We start from the raw sequence: 24,561 nt of genomic DNA, 5'->3' as shown, positions 1-24,561 counted from the left end.
TGGGAGCTGGATATTGGAACATATGTGAGTGGGTCTGTTCATAAATATGGTAACTGCATTTCAGAGTGGTACACTGATAAACACCCACCCCCTGTCCTCCTTCCCGCATAAATCCCTCGTACAAATACTGCAACTCATGCTTCTGTTCCACTTCAGCTTTTGTAAGTTGTGTGATCATTATCTTAAATTTATGAAAATCAGAAATATTATTTCATACTTCATCCCTGTATGATCTCATTATATAGACTGTATGTGGCTCAATATATTTCATGAAGAATATATAGGATTAATTTTTTGCTTTCCAGCAGGAGGTAAAGTAGATTTATAGTATAATGCATAATGTCTTTCTGTTTTTAAATAATTATGAAAAGACCCAAGGGCACAGGATAGACATTTTTTGAGATGATTTGTAAAACTGAATAAATAATGTTTTGGTTTCAGTGCTTCCTATCTGACTCAGTAGTTCTTTTTCTTTTAAAATAAGGGCACATTACTTATTTCCCATTACTCAGTACTTCACAAAGTAAAAGATGGCAGTATAGATTTATGATATCACTGGTCAGACTATAAGCCATGGAGGAAAATAAAATTACCACTAATTAATTGTACAAGTACGTTGCCATCTACAAAAGATCTATTGCATCAAATTGAACGATAGTTTTCCCACACACGAAAATGGATCCAACCTTAACAGTGTATGATATAGATATTATACATTGCTATTTCAATTTATAAAATTAAAATAATAGCATTGCTTTGGAAGGTTAATGGAATACTCAGTTGGAAACTATACGTGGTGGGTAATAAAATAGCCGCAATGCAGTATTGGCTTCATTTGCTAAGAGCTGATGCAGTATATCAGATTCATTTATATTAGGTTGTAAGGTGACTTTATCCTTAGAATCACTAGGAAAACAATAACACATACAAATATCTTCAGTTTTTTCTATGAGAACAGATGAGCATATTATACAGGTCTGAAATACAAGTGTTAGCAAGATTTTGCTGTAAATCTGCTTCCCACCACACCAACCTGCAAACCCAATAATTCTTATAAATAAAAACCCAGCAGTCCAGTCCCATTTTTCCCATTTAATAGTAGATTTGTTTGTTTTTTAAATGAGGTTTTACTGGTACTTCTACAAAAGATACTATACCTCATTTACTAATATGCTCTGAAATATCAACGTAAAAACCAAATAAATTAGCCATTCAGTTTCTCTGTCTAAAAGCCTTAGTTTGAACATTTGGTAGAATATATTTTCTTATTTCATATTAGCTCAAATATATTTTTATTCAGGTTCAATACATTTAGAGCCTGATTTTGAGATCAGCTTCAATCTGACCTTCTTTGTGGGTGCAAAAGATGGAGATCAGATTCTCAAAGGGTGTGTGTGTGCAGCAGGGCAGAAATTCAGGAGAAGTCCCAAGTTAAGCAAACAAAAATTCAGAGGTTTCTGGTGTGTGTGTGTGTGTGTGTGTGTATTTATAGTTAGGGGGTTTTGTTTGTTGATTTTGGGAGTGGGGGGTGGTACAATCAAAATAACAGAAACCAGCAAAGTTTCTGGCTATATTCCCTTCACGCAACTGAACCATATTTAAACTTGAAACAAACAAACCATTATAAATGGACCTGCTCATGTGTCTCCAGAATATCATTGTTGTGGGCTTCTCCTCTCCCCTCCACTAAAGAAGTGCTAAGGTTACATGTTGTTACACTGACCCCTGGAATATAGATGAAACAGCTGTTTGCTAATATCTTAGAAGGAGTACATCAAACACAATGTTATTGGAGGAGCTGTGCAAGCCAGTGCGTATGATAGATTAAACCCACAAAGTTGCACTTACTTGAGTACCTATTATAAAGGGGCAAAGCCTTCTTATGGAACTCAGAAATTGGCCTAATAATTTGGATTATATCCGCTCTTTACAAATTGCTAAACAGAACTGTGAAAAAATTAGCTGGAAGAGGCTCATGGGGCAAATAGAATTTGCCACACATCATCTGAGCTTATCATAGGGTTTGAATATTGTTTCATTGCACCCTGTGGCAAAGAGTTTATTGCAATTTCCTGCGTTATTTTCATTCCAATTGTATAAAATTATTTGTTAATTTCTCCACTTGTATCATTCATTCATCCTTGAATTGTTAATGCTGTTTCATAGACACATTGTCTTTTGTGTAAACTATAAAGCTGTAATAATGCTGCAGAATAATTTGTTTTAGTGGGAGTGTCCCTTTATTGTTAAATGCCCAGATTGATATCTTCATATCTGGGACAGGTAAATGCCCACCCCCCCTTAAGTTCTGGTTTATACTTGTGAACCCACGATGTCCACTTGTCTTACTAGTTGATAGTATTATTGTACCCTTATGGAATCCACTACTGGCGCCACCTACTTGTCAGGAGGGAATGTGGCTGGCTGTCATCCTGTTGGTTACCCCTTTTTCGTACTATTGCTCTGCCCTGTGGTGGTCAGTCCTTTCAGTGATTCTGCCCTCTGGCCAGGTCACGTATTCAAGTCTGTCCTGTTCGGGGTATGTATAAAAGAGTATGTATAACATTTGGGGAGTCTTCAGGATTAACCAAGAGGCCTCAGGGCCCCTCCCCCTGGTCAGGATTTCATATCCCAGACCCTTTGTATTCAGAGTTTTCTCCCCGCACCTAGTTTCTCTGTATCAAGGTAAGCCACTGTAGCATTCTCTCTCTTTAGGTGTTGATAGGGAAGCCTGGGCCCACCCTCTCCACTGGGATCCATTGTGGAGCCCAGAGGTAGGCAGCTAAATCCTGCACCTCTGGTGTATGTGGCAGTCTCTCTGGATCACTTCCTACCAGTCCCCTCTCTTCCCACAAGGTAAAGTAAAGAATAAAAACATAAAGGTAAAATCTCTGCTCTTCAGAGAGTCATAGGTGCCTGCTTCGTAGGCTTGGCCAGGCCTGCGACACCAAGACCACTTCTGACACTCCTCAGGAGCCCAGCATGGAGGTCAGCTCACTTCCACTGTCTATCTGCCTGCCAGTGAGCCACACTGTTCCCCTTTTTAAGCAGCTCTTTAACCTCTTCCTTTCCAGTGTGGGATTTGTACACCCTTCACAAGCCCCTTTCATTCTAAAGGATCTCAAAGGGCTTCACAAACTATTTAAAGTACATGCAGAATGACTAAAATGCTGCCTCCTTTGTAACAAGGACCACATGTTGTACAACGGTACAGGAATGGAAAATATTGGTCAAGGACACAGAGCACCCCTGTTTCTTTTTTAATCAACAGTGTACCCCAACCAACACTGATTGCAACCTACTGTTTAGTAAATAATCACAGCAACAATATTTAAAGACCCATATGCAGTGGAGAGGTCTACATTAAAAAGTCAGCTAAAGTTACCCCAATTAATTCCTATTCTGCCATAAGTAAGGGCTTGTCAGCTGCACTGCCATAGCTCTTTAGTAGAGATGTTCCTATGCTGATAGGAGAGCTTCTTCCATCAGCATAGTTAATTCACCTCCCCAGGAGGTGGTAGCTGTGTTGACGAGCACTGTCTACACAGAGGGTTAGGTCAGTATAACTATGTTGCGCAGGCTGTGGATTTTTTATAGGTCTGTAGTGTACACCTGGCCTGAAGGTCTGAACAATTACTTCTTGTACTGCTATGTGGTAAGTGTTAAGTATGTGCTAGCTTTTAAACGGCAACCAGTGTGTAATGTAAACCCACAGGAGAGGAGCAATAGAGTCCCATTGGCCCCACCCAGAATTCCTTCTGATTGATGGATTAAGGAACCCACTGTGCTAAGTGACATACAAATACAGAATAAAAGGACAAGCCTTGCCCCAAAGAGCTTGCAGTACAGATGCAACAGTGGGTGTAACAAACAGTGAAAAGAAGCAGAGAAGGCATTAAAAGGGAATAATGAGAAGATTTCTTTACACATGCTAATTATTCTCATAGCTAGACAGTTTCAAGTAAGGGGTTTGGTTTTGTTAACTATAAGATATGTATAACACACAAATGAAATAAATATTGCAAGTCCCTGCCAACCATCTAGCTGTTTTTATTTGGCAAAATACTGTAGTAATCACAGCAGAAATTGGTCTGGAAGAGGGATTTGAAGTAGCACAGGGTGGTTACACTATGGGTTAGTTCAGGAAGGACATTCCGTACGTAAAGGATGTCATAGAAGAAAGCACAAAGATGTCTGTGGGAGAAGTTGACCAATAGGTGATGGACACTGGCTTTCTTTATTCAGAATGTGTATGCCACTTACGAAAGCAAACAAAAATGGTTGTAGCATAAATATTGTGCAGTCTGCCTTCTGTATCCCCTGGTTACTATCCATAGACTGTATTGAAAGTTCTAGAAAGAAATTATAGAATGATTATTTGGTTGATTTAGTGTGATGTATATCAGTTTTAATAGACATAAATATATTCTAATTCAAAACTTGTAGCTTATAATTTGCATTTCTTTCTCAGTCCTGAACAAGATTAGTTAAAACTAGCCTATTAAAAAGTTCTTGTCTGTTTTTCTGTACGTTGAACCTGAATTTCCTACAACTATTTTCAGTGTACATCAGGAGTACTTCCATTTAAGTCAACTGATTTACAGCACTGTGTAAAACTCAAAAACGGTATTTGGAGGAATTAAAAATTAATCACTTGTGTTAAGTCTTTTGTAGTTATTTTTTGTTAGATTATCCCAATGATGAGAAAAGTTGTTTAATGTGAGGAGAAGTAAACTTGAAACATTACATAAATACTGAAAACTTTCCCAGTATCTTTGCTTGTTGCTGTGTTGAAAATAAGAGAATTTTCTGATCGTAGATTTGAAACTTCATTCTAAAAAAAGAACCCAAAAACATGAAAGTATTGTTACTGACATAATTCTAAGAACATTCACACCATCTAATTAATGTTTTATGAACCTCTTGAAAATGTGTTCTACCAACCTAACTATTCCTGTCACATATAACAGGGGTCGGCAGCCTTTCGGAAGTGATGTGCCGAGTCTTCATTTATTCACTCTGATTTAAGGTTTTGCGTGCCAGTAATACATTTTAACGTTTTTAAAAGGTCTCTTTCTATAAGTCTATAATATATAACTAAACTATTGTATGTAAAGTAAATAGGGTTTTTAAAATTTTTAAGAAGCTTCATTTAAAATTAAATTAAAGTGCAGAATCACACTGCCTGGGTCCTGGACACCAGTGCGGGGGAGTGCCACTGCAAATCAGCTTGCGTTCTGCAGGTTGCCTACTCATGACATATAAGGATGGCATTAGCAAAAGCCCAGATCAGCAGCTTGGCAGCCTTTGCAACCCAGCACCTTAAACTTCAAATTTAGCATATTCAGCAAGGTACTTTAGGGTACACATCCTCAGTACATGAAATTTGATATCTTTGATGTGTGGGCCCACTAGAAAAAAAATTGGTGTTCTTGATTCTCCCCCTCACAGAAAAGCAGAATTGCTGAGTGTATTGCTGTTGGAGTGATCTGGCTGACCAGACATTTGTAGGTGCCTATACGTGTGTGGAGACTCCCATCTCAGTTAACAAGAGACAGATTTTGGCTGTTAATTTTTTTTTTTCAAATTTTTAACACACATCTTCAACTTTGTTAATTCATATATATATATTTTAATTGAATGTAAAACTAAAAGAAGAAAGTGTAATACCCAGACTCAGCAACCGGTATCTATATGTGTATGTGGCCATGGTTTTTTGCAATTACATGCAGATAGATTATATCCTATCACTTTAGAAAGATGGTTGTAATATAATTTCTTAGATAAGGCTGTTACATCAAGTTACCGTAACTACTGCTGCAGATTACTATTTCATTCATTGCCATTGAATTTATCATCAGACCATGCAGTCATATTCCATTTTCAAAATTACGTAAGTGCCTTGAAAATTAAACCACAGCTTACAGGTTCTATCTCTTTTTCATAAAATCTTTGTAATAATTAGCAGGGCCTACTTTTAGATATGCTTTGATAATGGATGCACCAAGGACAGCAGATGTAGCAAATAAATATAGCTTTTTGTCTTCGTTTCCTTAAATTGATAATGAATTGGCTAAGGACTTGCTACATATACATATAGGATTGTTTTTCAAAGCAAGTTATATGAATACAAACCTTGTAGTAGTTTAAAATCTGGAGATGGACAAACCTTACAGAGTGTGAGGTTTTGTGAATTCCTCATATTATTTCTGGGGTTCATAAAACTAGTTTGAGTTCCTCAACTCTGTTTTCTACCGATGGGAAGCCTGAGCTTCCTTAACAATTTCTGTTAAGGAAAGAACAGCTTCCAAAAGCTCCATTCGAATTTTAGTTCCCCCTCTCTGCTGTTCATCCAGTCTCTCTCTCCCTCTCTCTCTCTCTCTCTCTCTCTGCTTCATTTTTACTCTGGTTTTCTAGAACTCGTTTCAGCAGAAAGTTGTTGAGGCAGAGTTTTGCACGATCCAAAAAGAGTTGGCTATTTAAATAGATAATCTGTACAGTAAATGGTAACAATTTTTGAAGGGATATTAAACCTCATTCTTCAGCGTTTAAGCCAGTCTCCAATTATTACAGATCAGGATAAGATGTGAGGGCATCCACCTACTGTCTACCCTATCTTCTGAAGCATCTGGTACTGCCCACTATCTGGACAGTATATAGGTCTAGATAGAGTGCAGGTCTGATCCAATGTGGCAACTCCTGTGTTCAGCAGGTTGTTTCCCTCTCTGTCTCTGCTCTTCTCATTTTCAATCTTCTTTCAATAGAATGTAACATAATAATTTTGAATCAAACTTTTGAACTCAGTGTTTAAGTGCATTCAAAATTAAGCAAAATCAGTTTGACCACATCTGTTAAAAACTGTATTATTTTGTCACATATTACATGGAATATGTATTCTTTTCTAAGGGAACTTTTTATTGTTATGCAGCTCAAGTAATATGAGAAATGTGATTTCTTCTTCGTAGTTAATTACATATCAGTTGCTATAATAAAATATATTTCATAAAGAGGACATACTGAATTATAGTGATTGAGATTCATTGTGAAATCCTTTTCTTACATGATGTTCCTTCACAAAAGTTCTTTCATACGGATAAAATATGTGCAACAACTTTTAAGTTCCCTTTCATCTTTTTTTTTTTTGTAGTGATCTCAGTGAAAATCAAATTCAAGCAATTCCAAGGAAGGCTTTCCGTGGGGCCGTAGATATTAAAAATCTGTAAGTAGTTTCCTATTGACTTTTTTATATGTTGATGGTTATATTTTACTTGCACATTGTCTTTGTTTTATCAGATGTTTTTCTCTTTAAACACGTTTTGTAGCAACTGTTGAGTCTCTTCCTGAAAGTCAAGAGCTTTATTGTTGTTTTAGCAAAAGTATTTAATACGTTTAGTACATCCTAGAATTTCCTTTCACCAAATCTAAATGGTTAAAAAGGAATTAAAGATGTCAAAACAGTATATTTCTTTGCTTATGATAACCTGGGTTTAATATCTGGTCTTCAGGCCTCTTCCAGTGTTTTACTGGAAAATCAAACTATGAGCTATCTTTTCTGACTATAACTGTTTCTTGTTAAAAATTCATTCTGCTTAGGGTCTAGAGGTCTGCCTTTTGTTTAATCTTGTAAAAGAGAGAGATTTGAGATAATTTTATTAACCAATCCACTAGAATACATACGTACTTTTTATGTGATTACTTCTCTCACACAGTTTTTCTTTCATGGTAAAGCAAGTCCTCTGTACAGGATTGGTGACATCTTGCTTGAGACTTGGTAGCCCCATAACTCATGTGCAATTTACCATGGCTCCTAAATGTGGAATTTTGTCAGCTCTAAGACAACAGACTTCTGCACTTACCATTCGCCCGTTTAAGTGAATAAATTGCCTTTCCTTCTATTACAGACAGCGATAGTAAAACAGGACTTTTCAAAGCCCTCTCGTGGATTCCCTTCTGAATACAATTTTCTTCATTTGTTCTTCTGCCTGTAACAAGCAGTCTCTGAGAAGAAATGTTCAAATTAAATGTGGGCGGAGGGAGGCTAAAAAGCAAAGCACATAATGGTGGAACACTGCATAGCTTGTAATGAGACAGCCTGAGACCTGGAAGGGAAACAAGTTTCTATGCTAATCTAAAGCTTTCTGCATCTGGTATCAGGCCAGCAAATTAAGTGGGCCTGTTGGATTAAACTCTTCTTGCCTAATTTCATGTCTAGAGTTTCAGCTTCAGAAAAAGGTTCAGGAATGTTCTTTGAGTCTATTTACAGCAATTCAAATAGCTCTGCTTCCCTGATCCTAATAGTCATCCCACCCCAGGGTCTGCACAATCTTTTTTTGTGCACCATCCTCCTTATCTCACTTTGGCAGTCTCTGTAGACCCTTTTTCTTTAAGAGCATCAAGCTCCTGTAGCCTCTATAATGGCCTATCATCTCCTATGTTCTTCAGTGTGCTTAGGTGTGTTGGAGAGCATCGTCTAGCGAGAATACTAGCATTTGTAGGTAAGGGATGCAAATTAATTTTGTAAACTGATTTCCGTACTCCTCAAGCTTCTTTCATTCAGCTAAACATGAGCTCTATTATCAAGTCTTGTAAAGTTACTAGAAAGTTTAAAGCAGAGAATTGGGTTTATTGATTATGATTCTTGACTCGTGTTTTTATATTTAAAAATATTCATGTTGAAGATTCACTCCACAGTAAAATCTGAGATTAAATCTGAGGCAAGCCCCACCTCCTTATAGAAATATTGCTCAAGGTATGTTGGTTTTGGTTTTGAGTTTTAATTTTTGGCATTTTGGGGCTCTCAAACTGAAGCCATTATTACCGGTATTTCAAATCTAAGAAAATGTTTGCTACCACTAGAGGGCAATATTTCTCTGAATGATCCTTTGCATAAGAAAATTGATATGGCTCTAAAAAGAACTTTGAATAGTAATAAGTCTGAGAGCATCAATGGGAACTTTCTAATGTGGAGGTGAGATCTAAGAATGCCAGAAATATACCAGTCCATTGTAATTTAGACTCCAGTTTCTTACATGACACAGCACAGAATTATCTCTAGGATTTAACATATTTTCTAGTGTGGGTAGCCTGCAGAGCAGTTTGCCTAAAGTTCTGGAATTGAAATCCTTTATAATCATTCTGTACACAGCAATATTGATGTTTAAAGCCTTTTCTCTTTTGGGGATAATCCATGCAAAGCTATCAAAAGGTCCTTACAATACCAAAAAGTCCAAATCCTCTTTGTGGCACCAAAATGTTGAATTTCAGAATGGATACCATAGATTGCCTCCTTGTGGTCCAAAGAAGAATATTTTCTCAGATATTTGTCACTAGTAGAACAAAACGAAGTATCAAAAAGTTTTCCACAGAAATACCTATACATAATCTTGACTAGTCAATGCCAGTATCTCTTTGCCATCTTGTAGTGGAATGTATATCATTGGGTTGGATGGTCTGTGTGTAACTTGTGATGACAGACGAGTGCTAACATTTATTAAATTAAATCTTGTATCCATAAAATGGATGCCCTCCAAACCTCTCTGGAGACTTGAAAAAGAGAGGCAGAGTTTAAAACCACAATCTCCTATCCATAGAAGCAATATCTGTCAAGATCAGATAGTTAGCAAACACTATATTCTGTTTGATTATACAAGAGAAGTCAGGAAACAATTGGTCAACTGTGGGTTTAGAAAGATTGAACTAATTTGCAAACAAAAGCCATTACAAAATAGAGTGGTTAAAATCTATTTTCTATTCACCAGTTCAGGTGATTATCTAATATTCAACCACTAAAGTACTTATATCGCCTTATTGAATATTATCACCACCAATACTTAAGGTTTGTTGTAATCTCAGCATTTCCAATGTAGTATACTCTGACTTTTGGTCTGGCCATGACATTAAGAACCTTCATCAAAATTATAGTGCTGATAGTAGCAGAGATAAGGACTAAAGTAAAAGTAGTAATCTAATATTGAGACAATTTGCTAATTCAAACTCCATCATGTCCAGAATTTATTCTTAAACCTACAGCTGATGTTCATCAGGAGTCAAGAGACAGAACAGTCTGGCAGTGCATTTCAGTGCAGTAAAATAATGGCATTCCAATCTGCCACAAGAGTGAGCAAAATAAAACAAAAGTTTGGTCAACTCAGCTAGATGGGATTACTTCCACAAAGAACCATGCTGCCTTTCTTGGCAGTGGCAGCTCTAGCTTTTTTGCTGCCCCAAGCACGGCAGGCAGGCTGCCTTCGGCGGCTTGCCTGGGGAAGGTCCCGCCAGTCCCACGGCTTTGGCATACCCGCCATTGAATTGCTGCCAGTCTGCAGGACTGGTGGACCTCCCGTAGGCACGCTGCTGAAGGCTGCCTAGCTGCCACCCTTGCAGGGACTGGCAGGGCACCCCCTGTGGCTTGCCGCCCCAGGCACACGCTTGGAGCGCTGGTGCCTGGAGCCACCGCTGTTTCTTGGGTCATTCTGGTTTCTTGCCTTAGAGTTAGCTCCTATGCAGAGTACACTCCAGAGCCCTCTTGCTGCTTCTACAGAGAAAGAGTTCAGTTTCCATAGAACTTGGACAAAATCATCCTTACCAGGACAATCTCAAGCTTTCTTTAATATTATGCATAAGATATCCCCATTTTCAGAGGATTTGAGAGCTAGAATTGATAGTGTAGTCTGACAGATGTCAATCTCTTCGGATAGCTAGTTCACATACATCATCAACTCATACATTAAATCTGACCAGGTCAGAGATATGTGTTCACATAAACATCTTAGAAAAAAGAGCAGTATAGGAGGCTCAGAACATGTTTTGTTGGACTCTGAAACATATGAAGTTCTCAGGGACAATTCAGCAGTGCTATAGAGGCTTTTAAAATGTCAACATTTACTAACATTTACCACAATTATGATTGACCTCTCCTGTCCTAAGGAGAGGGGGAAATGGTGGTTATCTTGGACAACACTGGATGGTAACTCTTGGTAAATGCTGACTTTTTAATGCACCCACTACTTCCATAGTAAACAAACAAGGTACACCCAGAGTCAGCCCATAAGAAAAGAACCATTAAAGGTCCTATGTTGGGCCCCAAAAAATATTCACATAAGTATATTTCCCTTATCTGGCATAACCCTCCTAAACAACTGATGATTTCAATAGACCGAAGATTCAGTCCAGGGAGTATTGTTACATTCTGATTTGTTCAGAATGACGCAAGCGGTGACAGATGCCAAAGACAGCTCTGTTTGCATCAGAAATCAGTCACTGATTGCTTGGACCTTTTCTTCAGTATTGTCGATGGGCCGAGTTATCTGAAAGGCAAAGAGTGATTGGGCATAGTCTATACTGGTTTTCTCAGACTGGCCTCCCAGTACATGGTAGGCCAGCAATTCAAATGGCAGGGGACGCTGTGCTGCTTTTCCCTCCAAGCCTGAATTTTCCTCTTCAGGAGCGCTGCCTTCACCCATGTGAAGAACACCCTTGTCAATATTGTTGCTCTTAGCTACAGTCATTGACGTTATGCTTCAGTTTAGGTGATCCATGCTGTCAAGCCACCATATCTGGATCCAACTGTTGGAAACAGAGAAAGTTTGGTTTCTGTTTTGAGAACGATCAGTGTATTTTGACCTCTGAATCTTCCCTCTTTGACATACTTATTTTTTCAGGAGGCATTACAAAAGTTCTTAAAACTGTTAATTCATCTTCTGTCCTTGTGATTGAGATAAGATCCAGGGTTGTCTAGATTCTTATATGACAATCATCACTGTAGTATCTGAGCACCTCACATATATTAATGGAATTTTCCTCACTAAGCTGATGAAGTAGAAAAGTATTATCCCCATTTTACAAAGGGGGGAACTGAGGTACAAAATGATTAAGTGCCTGTGTACCCAAAATGTCACAGGAATTCTGTGGCAGAGGTGAGAATTGAACTTAGACCTTCTGAGTCCCAGGTCAGCACCTTCACTGCATACTCCTGGGGGAATTCTGTGCCAAAAAATTAACAATTCTGCACACAATATTTTAAAATCCTGCAAAATTCTGCATATGTTAATTGTCAAAATAACTCAATATAGTCCCACTGATTTCGGTTATTTTGGTTATTAATTAAAGTACAATACAATGGATGGAGAATGGGAGTGGAGAGTATTGGAGAAAATTCCCAAACTCCTTTGCCTAATAGTAATATAGCTAGTAATGATCCTTTATTTCGAGTGATTAGTCAACAAATATATGCAACTATGTGCTCAGTGTTGCATCATAGGCAACTAAAGAGCAAGTGAGGGTGCCTGGGGAATTAAACTCAGTTTATATTGGCTACTGACCATCTCCAGAAAGGAGCACATTTTGATAAGAAATGTTGTCAGTCAAAAATTTTAGACCGGTTCTAATCAGTAAAGCACCATAAGCATTTATAAAGCCATATTGTCCTTTATACCACTCTGCCAATGTAAAGGAACCTAAAACTTTTACACCTGTTTTATGCTCCTGGGGGAATTCACAAAGACAATGGGAACAATTAACTAAGCAGGCAGGCTTCTACATTCTGTTCTGCCTTAGGGTACAGAACATACCTACCCCTCAGAAACACCTTGAAACCCTGCCCCTCCATACCGAGCATGCTGTAATATCGAGCAGGAGGGATTGAGTGTGTCTCTCTCTCTTTGTCATGCACGACTGCCCCTGCCTCTCAGCCGTGATTGAACCAACCTGACTGTGCTGCTAGGGAGGGGCATATGACCGCTTTCGTGGCTACCCTTTGCTTCCCCATCAGAAGTCATTTTTCTGCAGGGAAATAAATCTGTGGGGGACATGAATTCTCCACATGTGCAGTGACACAGAATTCCCCCAGGAGTAACTGCAAAGCCATCTCTCTCAGTCTTCTGAGACCCGACTCCCTGTTAGTGCAATTCATAAAGGCAGCCACCTTAATTCACCCTCATATCTGCAGTATTGCTCCATCTAAGGACACACATTCTCATTTCCAGCTCTCTCTGAACTTTCTTTTGCAGCCCTTGCTGCTATTTCCTCTATTTCCTGCCTTTCTTAGTAGCTTTCTTTTGTGCTCTTTTTCTGAAACTCTCCTTACCTAGTTTATTCTTCAGGACAAGGTGACTTTGAGTAGTGGAGTCTAGTGATATATGAAAGTGGGTCCAAGTCCATTAAAAACAGTGGATAAAGGTAGTAAAACAAAGTTGGCAAAGGTTGTTCTGCCTGTCCGTGGAGTATTACAGACTTGGACACCTGTGTTTCTAGTGATACCCTTTAGCTGGCACATTCTACTGGTTGGTTGTCTCAAGAAATAAGGAAGTTATGAACTTTTTCATCCATGCTGCATATAATATAGCCCCCTCCAGCTTTTCCCCCATATAGTCTAGTATTTTATAATTAAATGTTGGCTTTATTGACCCCATGTGGTCTGAAATGGCATGTGAAGGGTGCTGAAATACAAAGTCTGTGTGCCAGTGTTTCTGCTACAGGAGTATCACCCCCATGTGGAATAATCTCAGTGTATTATATATGTATTGATCTAGGCTCATATGCCACATTTTTCTTAATAACATCATCATAGTTTACATATGCCATAGCTTGATTTAAAGTGTTCAGGAACAATAGTCTTTGGATACCTTAGGTGAAGACAATTGAATTTTAGAAGGAGGAGACAACTAACGGGTGATCAAAAAATCTGCTTACTGATTAGTTACTACCGGTACCTGTGCAAATGAAGAAGGAACTGAAACTTATTCATTCTAAATGAGCATATTGAGAGGATGAGTAAATACTTAGCAGGTTAAACACTTGCATTTCTTAAAGGGTGAATGCTTTTGATTAAGATTATTGGTCTGCATCATATTGTGTTAGCTTCTAAGCACACACTTCAGCAAGTTTCAGATATTAGCTCTTCATCTGGGATTTTCTTAGAGCTGTGGCTCTCAACTTTTCCAGAGTACTGTAACCCTTTCAGGAGTCTGATTTGTCTTGCATACCCCCAAGTTTCACCTCACTTAAAAACCACTTGCTTACAAAATCAGACACAAAAATGCAGAAGTGTCACAGCTCACTGTTAATGAAAAGTTGCTTACTTTCTCATTTTTACCATATAATTATGAAATAAATCAATTGGTATGTAAATATTGTACTTCCATTTCAGTGTATAGTATATAGAGCGGCATAAACAAATCACTGTCTGTATGAAATTTTAGTTTGTACTGACTTTGCTAGTGCTTTTTATGTAGCCTGTTGTAAAACTAGGCAAATATCTAGATGAGTTGAGGTACTCCCTCGTAGACCTCTGCATACCCCCAGGTGTACACGTACCCCTGGTTCAGACCACTCTTTTAGAGGATGAGAAGGAAAGACCAAAATTGTTCATTTAAAGTAAATTATAGGGTGAATAATTGGATGTATAGTATGTTAGCAACAAGAAGGTGGTCAAGGAAAGTGTGGGCCCCTTAGTGAATGGAGGAGGCAACCTAGTGACAGAGGATGTGGAAAAAGCTAATGTACTCAATGCTTTTTTTGCCTCTGTCTTCATGAACCAGGTTAGCTCCCAGACTACTGCACTGGGCAGTACAGTACAGGGAGGAGGTGACCAGCCCTCTGTGGAGAAAGAAGTGGTTCAGGACTATTTAGAAAAGCTGGACAAGTACAAGTCCATAGGGCTAGATGCACTGCATCTGATGATGCTAAAGGAGTTGGCAGATATGATTGCAGAGCCATTGGCCATTATCTTTGAAAATTCATGACGATCGGGGATACTAAGGGCATGTCTACCCTGGCAGAGTTACAGCACTGGCAGTTACAGCACCACTCAGAGAGCAGTGAAGGAAAACCGCTGTTGTGTGTTCACACTGTCAGCTGCCTTCGCAATAGCGCATTCACACTTGCAGCGGTATTTGGAGCGGTGCACTCTAGGCAGCATCCCACAGAGCATCTCTTCCTCTTCTGCCGCTAAGAGTTGTGGGAAAGTGGAGGGGGTCCCCGGGGCATCCTGGGTCCTGTTCCAATGCCCTGTGATGCATTGCTTCACATCCCAGCAACCCCTGTGCTACCGTCCTCATTTGGCGCCATCTTTCAACGGTTTGTGTACTGCATGATCTGCCTCTTTGGTCTGCAGGAATGGATCCTGCACTATGACCAATATGCTACTCTCTCTGACCAACACATCACGAGTAGCAGTGGAGTTATTCCTTCAACTACAAAGGCAAGAGGAGTGCGACATTGATCTCGCTACACATAGTAGCTATGACACGAGATTGCTTGTGGCATTCACAGAGGTGCTGACCACAGTGGGACGCCGCTTTTGGGCTTGGGAAACAAGCACTGAGTAGTGGGATCACATCGTTATGCATGTCTGGGATGATGAGCTGCGGCTGCAGAACTCTCGGATGAGGAAAGCCACATTCATGGGACTGTGCCATGAGCTCACCCCATGGGCTTGTGACGGGATGGGTGAAAGCTTCACTTAGGGCTGGACCACTGAGTCTCAGCACCTGGAGGCTGAATATGAACAGCCAGAGACCAGGTCTATTAGAAGGGTGCAGCATTGGGCCATAAGAATCAGGGATGCTTTGAGGCAGCAATTTGAAGCTGAAAGCCACTAATATTTGGTGCTGTGCTCAGGAGTGCAGTGCTTGTAATACTAGGAGGTGATTGTAATAGGTGGAGACAATGCACTATGAAGGTGTAAGAAAATTGCCTGTTGCTTTGTAGGGCTCTGTTTGCTTTCAGTTAATGGAATAAAGATTGTTTTAAAACCAAAACAATTCTTGTATTAAAAAACAACAAGTGGAGGAGACAGACTGACAAAAAAAAACAACACATCAGGACCGAGGGGGATAGGGGAAGGGGAGGATCCCAGGAGGAGGTGGGGTCCCGGGACGGTTAAAGATTTGTGTATGTCCAGGGATCATATTCAACCTTCTCCTTTGGAGTACAGTGCAGTGGGTTCTGTACTTCAACATGGCTAAACTGCAGAGGGATGAGTGCTGAGTGCAGTGGGAACTGGGAGTCCGCAGGGCTGGATTGTGACAGGGCAGGAGTGGAATGCAGCGGGTACAGACTGGAGCCTGCAGGTTGATATGAGTGTGTTGGCGGTGTCTGGGGGGTGCATGGTGCGCTAAGTGGGTTGGCAGTGTTTACACCTCGGGAGTTACAACGCAGAAAGCTGCTTTACTGTGCAGAAATTTGCCAGTGTAGACAGGGCCTAACTTAATTAGATCATGAACCAAAGCAGTTGTGTCCTTGCCATGATATTTGTTGATAACTAGTTATCATTTAAGGGGAGTTGTTCCACAGACAGAAGTATTTTAATTGATCTTTAAACACAAGCCCCTCAATAGAAGTATTCCTGGGGAATATCTATTGAATGATGTCACATGCCAAAATAACTAATTGTGCATTTCCCAAAAAATTACACACTTGCCATGAGACTGTTTTGTCATCCACTTGATATGAAGTCACACTGATGACATAATTTACCTGCTGCATAACTTGTGGGCTGTGTAATCAGTTGCAGGATAGAACTACTTAAAGTTATTTTGGCCTGCTGCTTCACTGCCCTATGGCCAGATGAGGCTGTCAGTATCTACACTACCACAGCAAAAGGATGGTGGGGCATTACCTGACAGTGGACATTCAAAGCAGTTTTCAGCTCCTAGAAGAATGTTGAAATAACTATTGATCCAACCAAGTGGAGCTTTATCAAATGGTAATAAGTGGAGGTAAAGCACAGTAAGGAACTCCTTTGCTCTAAATATAAAGTGTATCACCAGTCATACACTGTGGCACCCTCTTCTTCTCTAGAAATCTGGAAACTGCTCAGTCTACCACTCCCCCCATATCATGTGTCTGTTGTTGTCTATTTAGATTGTAAACTCTTGCAGGGCCAGGATGTCTTTTTGTTCTCTTTGTATAGCACCTACCACAATGGGATCATAGTCCATGACTAGGGTTCCTAGGCACAATGGAAGTACAAATAATAAATAATAATTTCTCATGTTTCCTGATAGGTAAATCATTTTCCCCAACTGCCTACCTTTCATTTTTGATAAATCAGAAACATACCATATGTGAATAGCATCTCTTGTGGCCTCCATTGTGTTAAGAACTATATAATACAATTCTGTTGAGGTATCTCTAGATGATGGAGATGTGATAGTCTTCACATAGTTGAAGGTGGAGCTAGTTGCCCATTATAAGCCTGATTTTGACAACATGTTTACCTTTAATATCCATCTGAATGTTTAGTGCAGGTTAGAATTTTTATAAAAAAATTGGGGAAAAATGGGGCACAGTAAATTTGAGTTTTTTACAAACTCAAAGTTTTTACAAAGAAAAAATTTTTACATCTCTCATACATATTCTTACATTTTTTACTTATCATACTTCCAAAATGTTTGGACTTCAAAACTCGGAATTTGTTTTATTTTGTTCTTCTGCTCCCAGACAACATTAGTGACTTTTGTTGGATTAGAGGACAGGGGCAGCTCTAGCTTTTTTTCCGCCCCAAGCACAGTAGGCAGGCTGCCTTCGGTGGCACGCCTGTGGGAGGTCCGCCAGTCCCGCGACTTCGGCGTACTTGCCACTGAAACCGTGGGACCGGCGGACTTCCCACGGGCAAGCCGCTGAAGGCTGCCTGACTGCCGCCCTCACAGTGACCAGCAGGGCGTCCCCCATAGCTTGCCGCCCCAGGCATGCGCTTGGAGTGCTGGTGCCTGGAGCTGCTGCTGTTGAAGGGTATTATGTAGAGGACTTTATTTAGTTATTAAAAAGCAGTTTTTATTCCCAAATGCCATACTTAAAGGATGTATACATCATGCCAGCTGTTTAGTTTTAACAGAAATAAAAAGATCAATAACTTGACACATATCTTATTTTAGTAAGTTTTATTCCTCAATTTTGAGTGAAAATGAATTAGATAGATTTTTTTAAATAAAAGCTTACATAGTTTGAAAAAAATAAGCCAGGTAGATAAATGAGAGGAAAACATTTTTTCTTTCATAAGAAGAAGAGTGGAATCAGATAGATATAGTCCTATTGTCTGTAAATTGATGGAAACTCAGTACAAACATCTTATAGATTCTGTTATATTCTTTCCAGATTATGTGCCATGAAATTACTGCCTTACAAACGGAATTGAGGAAATTGCAACAGAAAAGGCAACTAAGTAAATATAATTTAATTCTGTCTCAAAATGCAGACAAATTAGTAGAAAATAGTAACTGTTTCCAAAAATAATACTGCAGTGACAAGTATTGTCCCCCTCCCTCCACACACACAGGGAATGATCTGAAGAATAGTAAATGTGAACAGGCAAAGGTTTATAAGAATGTTGCTCCTGTCACGGAAGCATGGTAAAGAGATGAACATCAGTTTCTGACTTTTTACAGTGACTTATTAAGCAGTGCATTAAGAAATGAAGCCTGGATTCATTCATTTCAGTACAAATTGAACAACTTTAATGGTGCATGATCTCCATTCTTACATTACAAAACAGAATATTTTCAAGCCCTGATGAACAGAAGGAGAGAGAAGTAGAAAAATTGACATTTTAAAGTGAAGTTATTTCAACCTCCATGAACTATGGACTTCTGGTATGCTATTGTGTTGGTGGCATAGGGTGTAAATTTCTTTTGTATGAAAATAGATATCAATTCTTAAATGTACGTAGATATTCTGACATAGAACATTAGATTTTTGAGGGTCTTTTAATTTTTGTTTTTTAGCTCTAACCGTTAAATACAGCAGATATGTAAAAGTAAAAAGGAGTGAGGGGAAATAGAAGTCCACAGTCAATGTGTATGATTATGATAACTAATAATGTTTTATTAATAGCATGTTTTGCACGTGATATATTGATAAGACTACAGGGTAAAGCTACATTTAAAAAAAATTTGCATAGCCCTTAAAAATTTCACAACGTTGCCTTTGCAATTAGTTAACATTGCTGTAACATTTTAAAAAATGCAATGTATTAAATACAGAAAGTATCCAGGTAACTCTGCAGATATGGGTGCAAAAATGAGTTAATTCTCCCAAGCAACTGAAAGGTTTTTAAGAATGAGAACCGACATTAGGAATCCTGGGAACTTTACAAAAAACACATTGCCCAATGTAAATAGCCATTGTGTAGGGACGGGGCAGAAAAAGGGGCACATGGGGGGAAAAATAGTGACTGTCAAGGGCAGTGTTTCTCAATCTATTTACCATTGTGGGCCACATCCAATACTACCTCTTTGGCCCTGAGGATGTAACATGGGCTATATCTCTGTGCTGATTGGGCTGCAAGCAGCCAATGGGCCACAGGTTGAGAACCACTGGTCAAGGAGATGGGAAATGGAGCCTCCTGGGGTGAAAATTTGAGTGGGATGGAAGAAGCTGTGCAGGGATGTATATGGTCTGTGGGGTAGCAAGTCCATTCCTACTCAGCTAGCAGCCTCCATACAGACTCCTGTTTTGGAGGAATTTGTAATCATTTGAAAAGAGCTAAAGAAATTCTCAAAGCACTTTAAAATGGGGTTAAGATTGCGGATGTGCTTCACTAACTTAACAGAGGTAGGAAACTTTACAACAATACTGTAGATTTTAAAAAGTACTTTTTACAAAGTTAACAAATTAAAAACAAATAACAGCTGGGATATATAAAAGTGGACACTGAGAGGTCTTCAAATAGCCTTAACTCTGGCCCAGGTTACTACCTTGAAATCAGAAATCAACCTTATCCATAAACTTCATAATTCCTCAACACTACCAGTCCCAGGGTAACAATATACACTCTCAGTGAGATTATATAAGTTCTACAGTTTAGTTCTATGAGTTTTGTCTATCAGAATTTACCATCAGTGAAACCATTGAACTATATGATTATGTGTGGTAGATGTCTGCAACTTAATACAAATAAGATAAACAAGATGGGACTTTTCAAAGTTAAATAACTTAATGGTTATTTAGCTGTTTTCCATGCATACTGCTTAATGTGTTTCTGACCCACATTTAGTCACAACAGATAGCCAATTATCTGAAAGAAACAGGAAACACTACTTTTTAGATACTTTTTTTTTAAATTAAGCATTATTTCTTGTGAAGAAAAATGTATTTCATCTGACTAGTTTCATGCCATGTTTCAGCCCCATGTAAACAAAAGCAGCTGTGTTGGAAACCCGGGGAAAAAAATGGTTTAGGTTGGAAATGGCAACTTGCCCTTAACAATAGCAGTGCTGTGAATGCATCACTAAATGAAAAGGTCCAAAAGTTTTCAGGTGCACCTCAACTGCTGCCAGTTTAGGGGAAGCAATCTGCCTTTCAGTTCTTGTAGGACAAGATTTGCTCGAGTGCTTTCCCTACTGCTAAAGCTTTCCCTTTGTGTATAATATGGATGATTTAGAAGAAGCTGTGTCAGCACTGATTTATACATTGACAGCTAAGGATAATAAGATATGGGCAAACATACAGCTCACCCTTTTACAGATTAACCTGCAGACTGCATTAGGCAAATTTGATGGCATTAAAAGAATTTGCCAATTTGTCTGGAAACAATTTCTCTTTTGTGTTGTGTCAAGGGTAACATTTCATGCCATTGTACTAATTTAAATGGCTTTGATAAATTGTTCCAGAGGTTAGACAATAGTACTGTAGATATATTTTGCCTCTTTCAAATAAAAAGGCTATTAACATAATTGTTAAATGAAATTAATTAGTTAAAATCAAAATAGTTCTTAGGAACATAGCTTTAAAGAAAAACACACTGCAGTACAAAAATTGTGCCAAAATGATTAAACAGTGTGTTCAGGAAACTATATTTTGGTTTTAGCTTCTAGTAAACAGAAACACTATTCCAGTACAGCTACAATAGTATAGTGTTTTGTTTACTAGAAACTAAAACAAAAAATACATACAAAACTTCAGAGGCAATGTGAAAGTTGCTGTATTACAATGAACAAAGATGTAATGATTTCTTACCCAAGTAAAGGGTTACCATAGGTTCAGAAAAATCTCTGAAAAAAGCTTTAGTGAAAGCCTTATTAGCTCTGATAGGTAGTATGTAATGAGAAACACGGGGGCAAAGTTCGTTTGTATTATGCTCATATTCATAGTATTGTTCAGCTGTGTAGAAAGGTGTGTTTTGTATCTGAGTGGTTGTTAATATCAGCAAACTGTGTATCTTTCTTTTTTTAGAGGAGTCATGTAGTATGTACTGTATTAATGTTTTGAGTTGAAAAAAGTAAGAACATCCTTCAGAGAAATGATTGTAAATTTTTCATAACTTAATACTTAAAGATTAATAATGTATGGGATGGCATTGCAGAGTTTTATTTCCAGAATTCATGTGCTCCTTTATTACATCCTATCTGCATGTAATTACAAAGAACACAAACTATGCAAAAATCATACACTAAAGGTTATTGCAGAACAAATGCTAGATATATTTGGAGCAGAATTAAACAGTGTAACTAAGCAAATGTGTATGCCTAGGACAATGTTGTTTCTTCATTTAGAACAATTCTAGAAGGAAACTCCCTTTAAAAAACCCTAAAAGTGGTCTCTTGCTCTTTCTTGCCAAGGATAGTGAAATTAACATGCAGCTGGTCTTCTCTGATAAATGGATTCTGTTAGGTCACTGAGGGGATGCATGTGACATTAAGTGATTTACAGTCCTTTACCTTAATGAAATTGTTTCAGTGAGATGACGCTGAGAGCTTTTAATGGATAGCTTTTCCTGATGTAATGAAATTGCATTCCTTTGGCATTTAATATAAGGTGCAGTTATTATTTACTGGAGCTTTCCCAGAGCTGCTGTTTTGCGCAGACAGTTCAGAACAAAAAGAGATTTCAGTGGCAGCATCAAGGCCAGAATGGCGTGTGACATTCTTAAGCAGATGAGTGTATTTGTGAGAGCGTTTCAGTTACTGTGGCCTAGCTACACAGACCCTTTAGGAGGCTTTCTTACACAGCGTTCATCTCTTTTACCTATACCCTCGTAATCTGTTTAACAGGCAACTGGATTACAACCAGATCAGCTGTATTGAAGATGGGGCATTTAGGGCTCTACGCGACCTGGAAGTGCTGTAAGTACTGCTTGTATCTCTTACTTTTAACGGGAGCTCAGTATCTAGGGAGTACTAATGTAAGAGCTTATCTGCTAGCTGCAGCATGATGACAAAATGGTCTAGTGAAAAGATGTCTTAAAATAATCCACTGTGATGTGTTGTAAAATGGTAATTATATATATAAAGGCATATTATTTTGCTCATCCAGAAAAGCATTGCACAAAATAATCAGATGACATGTATTGTAAGAAAAAGACACTGCCTGATAATAAAGTACTAATGCATACATTTATTTTTGTAAAATATTTTTCATTGTTGAAGTGCTACACACTTTAATATTGCTTTTGCTATGTAATCTGATGTAGATAACCTCTATCTATTTGCCTGTTTACCTATCTGTATCAAAATGATAAATACCTTGAATACATTTGTGATGCTAACTGTTTTCATGAAGCTACTTTTTCAGTAAACAGAACTGTGATATCTGATATGTAGCCTGTCCATCCTTTATTAAATGCTTTACAACTGATTTTTTTTATACACAATGTACTTATGGCATTGATTGAAGGATTGGGTTGCACATTGCCTTGCTTACTTTTTTCTCAAGTTGAAATTGCTGTCAAATCAGGATAAAGGTAACAAAATAATCTACAATGACCCTTGACCTGAAAATAGTAACTATGATGAGTAAAAAGTCTAATTCCCAACGAATTTCAGGCGCAGGGTACATTCTTTAAATATTTCTTCTGTCATTCAGAGTGTCACATTCCTTGGTTACTTTTATACATTTAAAGAAAGCAGGGGACTTAGTTCTCTATCAATAATAGTGCTTCTCTGGATGTCGTTTTAAATCACCCTTGCTTCAGAGACTTGGAAACCCAAAGCTAAATTAAATTGGTGGGAGGAGAGAGCTTCAAGTCTTAACTTAATTTTTGTTAGAAATTATGTTAACTCAAGAAGCTTTTCTGAGAAATACATTATCTTTTTATGACTAGAATCCAAAGGATAAAATGTGAGCAAATTAGGGAAAAGGTAGCAGTTATTCAGCAGCTATTGAGCTAATCTATGATTATTATGAATGGATAGCTGCAACTATTTGTTTTTAATTTTTAATATTTTAATCACATTTCTTGGTTTTACGTCATTAGAGTTGAGTAACCAGATAACCCAAATGTTGCTTTGTCTTTTTAAAAATGTATTAAAATACATTGCTTATTTGATATTAACATATGCGAATTGTAAAGTGTATAAATGGTTTGTCAGCAATACCTGATGTACTGTGTGATTTTTATCCTCACTTTCCAAGGAACTCACCTGTATCACAGGGTAACTTATATTTTCACAGTGCTGGTTAGGGCGGTTATCACCTTATCTTACTTTAAATATATAGCGTCCTTTAACAGTGCATTTTATATATGTCCAAAAGAAATGAATTTTATATGTGTATTTTAATTAAATCAAATATTATTTGTACTGCTTTACTGCCATTATTTTTACTGATCAAATCTGGTAAAAATTCCCATAGACTTCATTGGGCACAGAATCAAAACCGTACAAATTAGTAGTATTGCACCACAAAGGCAAGTAATCTTGCAGTACTTTGTGCCTGAATATACATATGTTATTACCATTAGTTAAATATGTAAATAAATCAGACTTCTGAATTAAACCATTTGATTTGATAAACCATATTATAGAAGAACTTAAATTACAAACAAGGTTAAGACAAATATGTTGAATGGAACTGTAATTGCACCTTCACAGCAGGAATATTGTCTAATACATAAATAAAAGGAAAAAAATAAGATATCCAGGTCCGTCAATAGCCTAATGTACATTGAATAATTAGCAAAGCTAAATATATTGGTTTTGCATTTGACTGGATTTATTCTGTCTGTATGAATATTATGCATGGAATGCATATCTTGTATCAAAATACAAGTGTATAAAAGAGCTTTTAGTGTGTCCTATATCCTGGTTGAATAGTGTTTTAAAATTTTTGCTAAAGTGGCAGATCTTGTACAGTTCTGAACAAAAGAAACCAAACTTTCATCATTGAAATACTTTGGTAACATTGCGGAGGTTCAGAGGTTATTATAATTAAAGGGATGCAGTCAACATGAAATCTAGACAATTCAAAAGAAGAGTTAAAAGTAGTTTCAGGTACTACTACTGGCAGTGAATCCTCAAGAAAATTTCTATGGCTTTCAGTCAAATTTCCTATTTTTTTTAAATGTTTTTCGCTCCACTGCAGCTGTGTGACTGAAGCAAATGTGGGAAACTGACTATGCAGGGGTGATCCTGGCAATTCACACAATGCTGTTAAGTTCAAAAAGTAAACAAACTGCAAAAATAGAAACATTATATTTTCTTTAATCTCTTTCTCAGCCATCAGAATTTTGGGGGTAATGTGTAACAGTAGGTGAAAATATTTCAGATAGAACTATGATTTTTTGTTTTAAATTGGAAGTGTTCCTTTAATGAAAGCCACAGATTTGGGTTATTAGATGGAATTGTT

General features: G+C 38.0%; 1 protein-coding gene across 9 annotated transcripts in view; it reads left to right on the top strand.

Annotated features, from left to right (window-relative positions):
- Positions 1 to 24,561, top strand: part of SLIT2 (slit guidance ligand 2) — a 416,519-nt gene that overhangs the window by 247,382 nt on the left and 144,576 nt on the right. For 8 of the 9 annotated variants that reach the window (XM_050947308.1, XM_050947305.1, XM_050947307.1 and 5 more), the window contains exons 5-6: positions 7,148 to 7,219; positions 21,990 to 22,061. In XM_050947308.1, coding sequence (XP_050803265.1) covers positions 7,148 to 7,219; positions 21,990 to 22,061 — 144 coding nt within the window. Of the gene's footprint in view, positions 1 to 7,147; positions 7,220 to 21,681; positions 21,754 to 21,989; positions 22,062 to 24,561 lie in introns of those variants that run through there. The other variant, XM_050947313.1, reaches the window with a different exon arrangement.

This window comes from Gopherus flavomarginatus, chromosome 3, assembly GCF_025201925.1.
Source record: "Gopherus flavomarginatus isolate rGopFla2 chromosome 3, rGopFla2.mat.asm, whole genome shotgun sequence".
Lineage (NCBI taxonomy): Eukaryota > Metazoa > Chordata > Testudines > Testudinidae > Gopherus > Gopherus flavomarginatus.
Note: the sequence above shows the minus strand (reverse complement) of the source record. Positions and strands in the feature narration are given on the sequence as shown.